The 10,404-nt window shown below is 47.3% G+C and overlaps 2 protein-coding genes across 3 annotated transcripts; one reads left to right on the top strand and one right to left on the bottom strand.

Moving 5' to 3' along the window:
* Positions 1-36: 36 nt before the first annotated feature.
* PEX10 (peroxisomal biogenesis factor 10) lies at positions 37-3,264 on the top strand. Of its 2 annotated transcripts, none has more exons than XM_027702170.1 (6): positions 37-138; positions 268-337; positions 774-1,180; positions 1,873-2,048; positions 2,342-2,477; positions 2,901-3,264. In XM_027702170.1, the coding sequence occupies exons 1-6, from the start codon at positions 73-75 to the stop codon at positions 2,970-2,972; spliced, it is 927 nt and encodes a 308-aa protein (XP_027557971.1). In that variant the 5' UTR covers positions 37-72; the 3' UTR covers positions 2,973-3,264. The 2 variants fall into 2 exon arrangements, with proteins under 2 accessions (XP_027557971.1, XP_027557969.1); XM_027702168.1 differs by having other exon boundaries at positions 37-181; positions 257-337.
* A 521-nt stretch (positions 3,265-3,785) lies between these two features.
* On the bottom strand, positions 3,786-10,174 carry RER1 (retention in endoplasmic reticulum sorting receptor 1). The gene is made up of 7 exons (XM_027702171.1): positions 10,017-10,174; positions 7,620-7,705; positions 7,012-7,116; positions 6,464-6,563; positions 5,893-5,971; positions 5,651-5,786; positions 3,786-4,877 (listed from the first exon to the last, which is right to left on the bottom strand). The coding sequence occupies exons 2-7, from the start codon at positions 7,698-7,700 to the stop codon at positions 4,788-4,790; spliced, it is 591 nt and encodes a 196-aa protein (XP_027557972.1). The 5' UTR covers positions 7,701-7,705; positions 10,017-10,174; the 3' UTR covers positions 3,786-4,787.
* Positions 10,175-10,404: the final 230 nt, after the last annotated feature.

Here is a 10,404-nt window from a genome sequence, read left to right as displayed (position 1 = left end):
GTGCCGGGAGGTGCCGCCGCGGTGCCGCCGCCGCTCGGGCCGCGCGCTGTGTCCCTCCGCGCGGGGGGGGCGATGGCGGCGGCTGCGGGCCCGGCGCGGCTGGTGCGGGGCGGGCAGAAGGACGAGCTGTACCGGGCCGGGCTGCGCAGCGGGGCCGGCACCGCGCTGAGGGGGCTGGCGGGTAATGCCCGGGGGGGCGGAGGGGGCGAGGGGGCTGGTGCCGCACGGGTGCGGTGACAGCGGCCCCGTCCCGCAGGTGCCCGGCCGTGGCTGCAGTGGCGGCGGGAGGTGGAGCTGCTCTCCGATGTGGCCTATTTCGTGCTCACCACGCTCTCAGGTAACCTTTGCTACCAGTTTCTATCATTTCTCTGTCGTTTCTCCCAATTCGTGACAGCGGCTGTGCTGGGGATCACCTGCTGAGGCTGCTCCACGGTTCTCTTTAATGAGAGGGTTTGTTTAAACACCTTTTATTAAACATGAAACCACTAAACTGTCCAAGCACTTTATCAGCACAAATTCACGTTCTTCTAAAAGCAATAGCTTTTTACAAAAGGGCTGTCTGACACCATGACAGGTGCCCCGCTTTAGTCCTCCATCCATGGCTGATACCGATGCTGCAGATGCTGATGCGACCAAAACACTCTTTAAACACGAAAAAATGCAATTATTTCTCCGAGTGCAAAGCCTGCTGAGCTGTGAGCTGAGCAGCCTGTCCCCACAGACGGATCCTGCAGTTGCCATCTCACCCTGGTCTCTGTTGCACGTTTATCCAGGGTATCAGACTCTGGGCGAGGAGTACGTGAACATCATTCAGGTCGACCCCAGCAGGAAGAAGGTGCCTTCTCTCCTCCGCCGGGCCGCCTTCATCTCCCTGCACACCGTGGTGCCCTACTGCCTGGAGAAGGCCCTGCTGCACCTGGAGCATGAGCTGCAGGAGGAGGGTGAGGAGTCCCGGAGCCCTGGGAGCGGCCCAACACTGGCACTGCCCAGCAGGACCTTCCTGCGTGGCTGGATCCGCAGGCAGCTGGGGCAGCTCCCGGAGCAGCAGAGGAAAAGAGCCTCCCAGGTTGTGTATGTCCTGAAACAATCCATCCCCCTGCTGCACCGGCTCCACCTGGCGCTGTTCTACATCCACGGCACCTTCTACCACCTCTCCAAAAGGGTCGCGGGCATCTCGTATGTGAGTGACGTGTTCCTTGTCTCGTGTGTGAGTGACGTGTTCCTTGCCTGGTGTCCACGGCCCTGCTGTGGCCTCTGCTGGGATGCCACGTGTGTAACAGGGATAGGGATTTGGCTGTGGGTGATTGTAACAGGAGGGAAGTTTTTTGCATCCCTGCAGTCAAGAGGTTATGGGTAATAAATGTCAATGTCAGAAGCTGTAAGTTCTGACCCTGTGTAACTTCAGTGTGTCTGCCACAAATACACCAAACGTGAGAAGGGACTTAATAAATCCGCAGGAAACACTGAAATATAGTTCTGAACAAAAACCAGTGCACATTTATAGAGCATTTTTCTATAAGAAGAGCTTAATTTTGTATCTTTGCAAAAAAAACCCATCAGACACTGGCCCAGAAATGCCTATAGACACAAGACTCCTCAACAACTCCCAGTGTTGGTGTGGAAAAGAGGTGTCTGACTGTTTGCTCAGTGACATAAGAAAATCAAAACAATTAAAGCTGCAGTTTTGATGGACAGACAGCAGCTAAGTCGAGGCTGACTGAAGGCAATCAGACCTCCTCAGACACAGCAGCTTGAGAAGCCCTACAAACATGTCAATTTTTTGGACAGAAATGAGAATCCCAAATGAAGTTTATTGAAAGGGGGGGGGAATAGTTTCATAAAACCACATCTCTGTTTCTGTGAACTCCACAGCTGCATTTTGGAGGACTGCAGGGAGAAGATCAGAGTGTCCGGACAAGTTACAAGTTCCTTGGAATAATTTCCCTCTTCCATCTCCTGCTGACCATTGGGGTTCAGATGTACAGCTTCAAACAGAGGCAGAGGGCGAGGCAGGAGTGGAAGCTGCACCGCAACCTCGCCCACCAGAAGTGAGAGGTGGTTTTTACTTACTAGGAAAGGGGGGGGAGCAGTGGTGGGAATGGCAGAGCTGTCAGGGACAGGGGGAACACGGGACTGACACACTGATTTAAGTTAGAACTTGATGTTATGTTTAATTAATTAGCAAAGTTAATTCCTATCTGCTTTAAGCATCTCTTAGTTTTCATGCTTTGGTGGTTCTGAGCAAGGGTTAATACTTGAAGATGGTGGTTACTTTAGGATGGTGTTACCAAATCTCTCTTACAGGCAGGCTGCACCATTAACCTGTGACTCTGTTCATTAGGAACACGAGCAAGGACAAGGCTCCCGGGCGCCAGTCCCGCTGCACTCTGTGCTTGGAGGAGCGGAGGCACAGCACAGCCACCCCCTGCGGGCACCTCTTCTGCTGGGAGTGCATCACTGCCTGGTGCAACACCAGGGTGAGTGCAGGGACAGGCACAAACTGCTGAAACCTCCACCTGAGAACACCCCTCAGCCTGGCTGTTGTACCCCTTCCCTCACTCAGGCACCCAGAGGTACCAGGACACATTTACTGAAACAGAACGACCAACATTACATTGTGAAGGTTACATGTGGATGCTTATAAATAGGGGAATTATATTTATAAATATATAAAATATAAATACATTTAAATAATATATAAATGAGCTGAGCAGCTTAAACTGGGCGAGCTCGGAGTGCTTTATCTGGCAAAAGCTTGTACCACAAACGGGACTGAAAAAATGGTTTGTGAATTTTGGATGCTGATTATTTTCTAAAAGTAGCTGAAGTTATATTTGGATGGTTTAAAACGTTTCAGTAGAACTATTCAGTATGTCCTGTATCTGATCTCTTTTCTGCAGGCAGAGTGCCCACTGTGCAGAGAGAAGTTCCATCCCCAGAAGCTGATCTACCTCCGGCACTACCAGCTGTGAAGGACAAACCCGTCCTGGCCCCTGACAAGGCCTCAGCTCCCACTCTGTACTTGCCACCCAGCCCCAGCTGGGCCAAGGAAAGGCTTCAAGGGACTGGAAATGCTCATGCAAGGTGGCACTTCAGTCCTGGGTGGCAAATAAAGCCCTCTCTGCCTCTACCCTTCTGTCTCTTTGGACACGGTTCCTGACCATATTAAAAATGTGTTTCTAAAAAGTGTTAACACTCAGCTGTTCAGAAGGAGTCATCCCAGTTGGGAATTTTAATACTAATAAACATCCTGTTTTTCTCCCTGATTTGTCCATATTATTCAGAAACTCCAGCAAGCCTGAAAACAGCTTCTCCAAGTCAGGGCTTTCACGTTTTTTTAGGCAACAAACCACATCCACGACTGGTACTTTTATAAGGCCTGTTCTGGATCCTGTTTCCATAATTTTAAGTATTTACATTCCTAGTTTTCACCCTGCTAATAAAACAAACACATGCAAACAAACAGAAAGCAAGGGGTCAATGTGAGCTAAAACTACCTGTCATGTTCCCAGGACTGCTGAATTCCAGAGCTCCACAAAGACTTCACTTGACAAAACCAGAGGAAAAGGTGCCTACATCTATTTCCCAATTAGGTGTCTGTTGAAGCTGCCACTGTTCTCCATTCAGAATCTTCAAAAAGCTGATCTTTTCCTACCTTCTGCAAGTGAATGGTCCCTGAAGAGTTGGAAAAGGCATTGCATGAAGGTAAGTTGAGGGTAACCATTACTGAAAAGGAGCCATAAATGCTGTTAGATCAGTAGATGTATATAAAGATAGAGAACAAGTAAAGGGGAACACTGTCTTTTAATAAATTTTGGAATTAAAAAGTCACTTAATAAAACTGCAGTTGTATCACATGAAAAAGTTTACATGCAGGTCATTTATGTCTTATTTCCCCCCCCCCCATATAAAATGAAAATCTGTGTTAAAACCCCCACCACTGTCTGTTCTGGCCAGTTTGGGTACTTTCTGTGGGGCTGCATGAAGTCAGCTTAAATTATTCATGAAACCATTAAGTACGAAAGAAACTCCAACTAAGAACAATTAAAATATATATTTTTATAATTCCAGGTCCTCAAAGGAAATTGTGATAGAGTTTGAACAAAGTTCTGAGTCATCACGAAAGAGCCCAATTTTAGCATCTGCTCGGAGATGGAACAGTGAAACTGGCATTGAAACCCAACACAAACGAGTTGCTTTAGAAGCTAAATGAGTATTTTTTCCCCTACTGCAAACCCATAATTTAGTAGATTTCTTATTCCTACCTATTGGGTTATAACTCAGTAATACCATGCATTTAGGAAACTGGCTTAAGTTCTGCAGCTATTTAAGTCTACTGAAGGTTTCTATGAGAACAGCACACGGCCCCGAAGCAGAAAACAGCATCACGTGTGCCAGCTTACACTTTCCTCCACAGATGTGCACAGCACTTCAGGGTGATGGTGAGCAGGAGAACTACGTAAAAACATCCAGCTCTAGGCCATTAACCTCTCCAGTGCAATGGATCTTGAAAGGAATACGTTATCCCAAATCCGTGGGATTATCCAAAGTTTCTCCAACTTCTTCCAAAAGAGAATAAACTCAATGCAATTTGGTTAGAATGCCAGTTTCCTCAAGAAACTGAGCTGATACTTCAGATAAAAATAGCAAGATCCTCGTAAAATGAAAATTCAACTGCTTTGTCACCACTCTGTTAATCATTTTATGAAGAAAAAAGGCATTGTTACAATGGCTCAAAATCGTTCCTTTAGTGAGCAGTAGAACTGGTCAACAGGGTGTTGCTCCCTCTAGCTGGCAAAGGTCTTCCCCACATCCTCCTTCCCTTTGTATTTCCTCTTGCCATGTGTGAAGGGTATATATCTGTACTTTATCATGTGCTGCAAAGAGAAAACATCAAGTGTTGAGGCAAGAAGCTTAGGGAATATTTAGACAAGATGTTCTATAATGCACATTGTCCCCTAGAAAGGCAGTTCTTAGTAAAGGTAATGAAATAGCTAATCCTACACCAGTTTAAATCTAAATAGGTGTATGAGATCAGTCTCACAAATCTCAAATTTGGGTGTACCCAACAACTCATACAGTACAGTGTCCCTGACTGAGGGACCACAGGAAACTGGACAGAGCACAGAGGAACTAATTCTTTACTACCCTTTAATCTTAAATTTCCCACTCAAATCACAGTTCCCATCCAAAATTCTGAATGTCTGGGAAAAAAAAATAGCTTTTTAAAATGCCAATAACTAACTTGTTAAAATGGTCAGGATGAGTTGTCTATGTTCTGCTTCCTCTTTCCCTCATTTACTTTCTTGCACCAACTCGTCAGAACTTCCCTTTTCACCCACCAGAGGTTGTACCACACCTCTTCATTAAAAATAGCCACAGTTAGGACAGGAAGTGGATGAGAACCTGCCTAAAGACCTGATCTTGCATTCTAAAATCAAAACCTTGTGAAAGCGAGAATAAAAGCTGCTCAGTGCTGCAGATGTACAACACAAACAACTCATGTCCAGGTGCTGGCTGCTGGAGCTGCTGCAGGACCAGAGGTGTGTGCAGCACATTTCCCACCTGAACGGCCAAGGGCACGGCCAGGCTGGCACAAAGCTGCACCTCCTGCCCCCACAAAAGCTGCTCCCTGCTGCTGGAGAGTTACCTTGATTTGCCTCTTCATAGTGATGCAGAAGAGCATGATGAAGTACATCACCAGGATGGGCCAGAACACAGGCACGTTGAAAGCCTCGAAGAACGTACACGCCATGGCAACCAGGATTCCTTTGGTGGCAGAGTGCCTGGAGAACAACAGCCACAATTAATCCTTCCAGCCCAGCTACCACTCATTAGAGGCAGAGATTTATATTTTTCAAAACCAGAGCACGGGCAGACGGTTCCACTCACCAGAATTTGAATTCTGGGAGCCTTCTAATGAAAGGCCGAAATTCTTCGTTTTGCCTTGTAGGTAAGGAAGGACCATCATCTGAAAATAACAGGGAAAAAACCAAACCACAAACCCCCTCACAGTAGCTTTCCACAATATTCAGACTCCTGATTTTTTTTTTACTTTTTATCTTAAAAAAACCCTAAAAAAAAAAAATCACAAAATGAATCCACACCCAATTTCCACTGTTACACTTAGATCCCAGTTACAGTTTAATGTAACTAAGCACTGATTCCCCAAAAGAAAATAAGGAACAGAAATGAGTGCCAGGTCACTATGGGGAGAATTTAAGTCACATAAACCTCCTTTCAGAACACAGAAAACTAATGCAATATGGAATATGTTCAAGTCCCACGTAAGAGAGGACAAATTTTATGGTAACTCTTGATGTGAAGCTGCACAGATTTTCTCCAAGTCTAAAAAATACAACGTCCTGCTGAAGTGGAACATCTTTACACGACTTTATCAGCCCAAGGGGTCTGGAAGCTTGACTAAGTTCTGAACTATGGCAAAATGAACCTTTTATCATACCTGAGTCTTCCATTAGAGAGGGGTCTACCTTTGGCGACAGGAAAGCTATGAAGAGGTTTAGGTGGTAGATTCCCAAGGCATATGTCACAATGTACCAACCCTGCACAGGGAGGGAGGAACAGCCACAGTTAAAGTCTTCCTGAAAGACATTTGCTGATCCTTCCTTTTTAACAAGGTTAAACAACCTGGGTTCTTTGCTTCCTTGAGAAGCTTTTCTACATCCTTGCCTTAACTGAAAGGTTTCTGGACTAGAATATTAACAACATAAAAATAAAAATATTAACAATTCTGACAATATTAACAATATTAAATAAAAACATTAACTATTCTCACCTATCAAAACAAGTCTTAGAACACAAGAGGAGTGCAAATCCCTCATGTACACAAGAGCTGCTCTCTCTTCACATTATCCAATTTACCTTCTACCATGAGCTAAACGACAGCACACGTGATTCTAAATTAACACCACACTTCAAAAATGCTCTTAGCAGGAAACACAGGCCAGGAGTGATAAGTAAAAATCCTTTGGCAGTAACTGCAGTGCTCACCTGCAGTAAATAAACTCTAATCATGTAGATAAAGCTCAGCCCCAGCGTTACAATCCATCGCACGGCGGTGTAGGGGGTGGATTTGTCTAACCAGGACTGGTAGATCTGGGAGGAAACAAGGGGACATGTGAAATACAGGAGGCACAATGAGCACAGTTCATTACAGAGCAGCATTGGCAAAGACAAGCCTTTGGGAAGGACAGTAACATGAAACATCTGTATTCTTCATTAATAAACTGAATCACACATAACTGTACTTTGAAAAGTTCCATGTTTTTATGAAACCCCTAATGCTTGGGGCATTGTAAAGCAATTTAATATTTCTGTATCTCATGCAAGTTACTTTCCTTAAGATGAATTTGACCTGAAATGTGAAGTCGCTCCTTGTTTTTGACAACATATATTTTCACTGTGCAGTGTCACACATACACCCCTTAAACATCCCAGTAAGCTACGTGTAATAACATTTATCAGTTTTTAAAGGCTTCAGAAGAAATCTCTCGTACAGATTTTAGCATTTCAACAACTCATCCAAAAAGTAATGAGCTTAAGGAGCCACAGTGAGATCTACTCCTAAAGCAGTCAGAAAAATCCTTCCCCAAACCAACCTGTCCAAGTCTTGAGAAAAACCTATAGACCACGGAGGGTTTTCCATGCACAGACTCCCCAATGCTGTCCCCTTCTGACATGGTGGCTGTGGAAACAAAACACAGGACACAGGGAACACTGAGACCCAAAATCTCAGCTCAGAAAGCTTTAAAGCACATTCTCTGAACCAGCATTTACACACAATGTTCTTTTGGCTTGCACTGTTTGAAACAAGTATTTTGAATGAAGTATTCTCAAAGAGAGGACATCTACGCAAAAATGAATTAAATTCCCTAAAGTAATTGTCCAAGACAGCAAAGAACAGGGTGTTTTACAAAGGCAAGGCAGGATGCAGTCCATTCTGGGAGGGAAATCAAGAAACCCACAGAGAAATGCAGGAAGGAGCCTGGTTGGGCATCCCCTTGCTAAGGCAGAGGCCGAGTTACAACATCTAAACAGTGAGACACGACCTGCAGCACCTCCCTCCTGCCCCCTCAGTCTCCAAAGGCAAAGAACAAAACCAAAATAAATATATATATATTGTTTTAAAGTTGCTTTGGATTTTAAATGCTCAGTAACCAGACAGTGAACAAGGAAGTTCAGGACTGCACATCAGTGCTCTCAGACTCTGCCAAAGCACCAGACCCGGAACCTTGCTCACACTAGAAAGAAGGCAACGAGTTTCTCTGTCTCTTGAGCATGAAGAGCTGAGCAGCAGCAGGAAAGTTTTCTGCAGGAGCAAAACTGTGCAGTCAAAGGGCCCAAACTCAAAACATTAACCAAGGGGGTTATTTTTCAGTCCACGCTTCTGCTACCAATTTAAGAGCTTTATTTTCCTTATCAGTTGAGTTTAACTGGGTTTTACAGCTCACTTCAAGGTACAGGCCAAATAAACTCGATTCCAAACAGAAACATTTTGCCACATCACCGAAAGCAATCCCTGACATTACTTCCTGGAATCCTCATTTGTGGGTGGGACTATGTAACCCTGGGATACTGGGAGCACTTTCAGCCCTACTCAAGAGCCTCGGAGGATAATAAAGCTGAATGGAACATGAATAAATTAAAAAACCAGTAAATTATCTCAGATGCTGCAATACGAGTGATTGCTGCAGAACATTTGAGACCAAGGACAATCTGGGGAGGCACAAAAACTTAAAGTTGTGTATTTTTCCCGTAAACATCTGAAAACTACATCCTATGGAATCATTAGGAAGCAGAAAAAAGGAGTCCTGCTACACTTCAAAAGCTAAGAGGTTTCATCAGGAGGCTCCAGGAGCTGAGTCCACTTTAATTCAAGCTAGAACTGAAAAGAAAAAAATAATCAAATAGAAACTTATACAATATACAGACTTTTCCACTACAGGCAAAAGGAAGTGATTATTCTTCTCCCCACTCTCTGCAGGGCAGAAGTTACTCAGCCTTCTAAGCTGAGCATCATTTTGTGCTTTATTCTGGTTTTCCCTCACAGGAAAGAATTCCTTCCCAATATCCCATCTCTCCCTGCCCTCTGGCAGTTTGAAGCCGTTCCCCCTTGTCCTGTCCCTCCAGGCCCTTGTCCAAAGCCTCTCTCCATCTTTCTTACAGATGTAACATAAATTCACTGTTCAGCACGAGGAGCTGTGACAACCCTTCAGCACAGCCAACAATCAGAAAATCACACTCACATTAATACAACAAACGAGTGAATAGGTCACTGCCAGCAGAACTGAGGCTGCTGCTAAACCTAAACCATGTTAAAGCAGTTTCCTCTGCTGAAAACACCAGGCAGGTGAAGGCAGGACCTTAATAGATGACCTTTTCACCACAATTGTCATGGTAATATCCCTACAAACGTGATCGCTGAGTGCTCAAAAACAGAACCTGGGGCAGTAAAAACATTCACTTTCTGCGGTGACACACAGACGTGCCGAATTTCCAGAGAGCTCTGATTATGAGACAGGTTTTTCTTGAAGTTAAAATACAAACGGAGGACACCGGCAGCAAACCCACACTCCTGCTCGCACAGCCTTCCTTATCTCGTAGAGGAAACACCTCTGAAGAGCAACACGCTCGAGTGATTTACTGTAACAGGGTGAACGGACAACCACGCTGGTGGCATAGGTTGGGTTTTTCACGCTAAAAAAAGACACTGTTTCATTTTATCCGTTCCGGCAGCAGCCGAGCAGCACCTGCGGCTCTCGGGGACTTCCCAGGCCTGGGCTGGGCTCAGCCCGGTCCAACGAGCGGGGAGCGGCTGGAGCGGGGCCGGCACAGCGGGGACACGGCCCGGGAGGCCCCGGGAGGCCTCGAGCCCGCGCAGCCCCCGCACCCCGGAGGAGCCGCTCGCCCCGGGCTCTGCCCGCCCGCCCAGGGGTGTCCCGGCCCGCAGTGCCCGCCCGCGGCCCCGCTCAGCCCCGGGCGGCCCCAGTACTCACAGGCGACCGGGCCGGTCCTTCCTCCGCTCCCGCCCCTCCACACACCCGATATGGCGGCACCGTCGGGACGCGCTTCCGCTTCCGGGGCTGGGGCGGGACGAGCCCGAGTGCGGCCCCGCAGTTGGCCCCGGGGGCAGCAGGGCGGTCCCGGCGGGGAGGCGGGAGGGCGGTGAGGACCGTGAGGGCGGGCGGGAGCGGGCAGGGGACGGGCGGGGCGGCACCGGCGGGGACCGAGCGCCGACCGGGCCCGCCCCGCTGCCCTGAGGGGGCGCCCGGCCCCGCCCCTCGCGCCGGGACAGCCAATGGGCAGCGGCCACTGAGGGCGGGGGCGGGCACGCGGCCAATGGCGGGACGGCGGCAAGCGGGGGGGCGGGGCTGAGGGCGGGGT

The sequence above is a fragment of the Neopelma chrysocephalum genome, unplaced genomic scaffold, assembly GCF_003984885.1.
Source record: "Neopelma chrysocephalum unplaced genomic scaffold, ASM398488v2 Primary Assembly neopelma1_180, whole genome shotgun sequence".
In the NCBI taxonomy this organism is placed as follows: domain Eukaryota; kingdom Metazoa; phylum Chordata; class Aves; order Passeriformes; family Pipridae; genus Neopelma; species Neopelma chrysocephalum.
Note: the sequence above shows the minus strand (reverse complement) of the source record. Positions and strands in the feature narration are given on the sequence as shown.

Bases quoted from the DNA above. Each gene is read 5' to 3' on its own strand.
- PEX10 (XM_027702168.1), top strand. From the start codon at position 73: ATGGCGGCGGCTGCGGGCCCGGCGCGGCTGGTGCGGGGCGGGCAGAAG. The intron at 182-256 runs GTAATGCCCGGG...CCCGTCCCGCAG, and splicing joins CGCGCTGAGGGGGCTGGCGG to GTGCCCGGCCGTGGCTGCAG. The intron at 1,181-1,872 runs GTGAGTGACGTG...TGAACTCCACAG, and splicing joins GGGTCGCGGGCATCTCGTAT to CTGCATTTTGGAGGACTGCA.
- RER1 (XM_027702171.1), bottom strand. From the start codon at position 7,700: ATGTCAGAAGGGGACAGCATTGGGGAGTCTGTGCATGGAAAACCCTCC. The intron at 7,117-7,619 runs GTTGGTTTGGGG...GTTTCCTCCCAG, and splicing joins TTTTCTCAAGACTTGGACAG to ATCTACCAGTCCTGGTTAGA. The intron at 5,972-6,463 runs GTATGATAAAAG...TGTTATTTTCAG, and splicing joins CTCTCTAATGGAAGACTCAG to ATGATGGTCCTTCCTTACCT.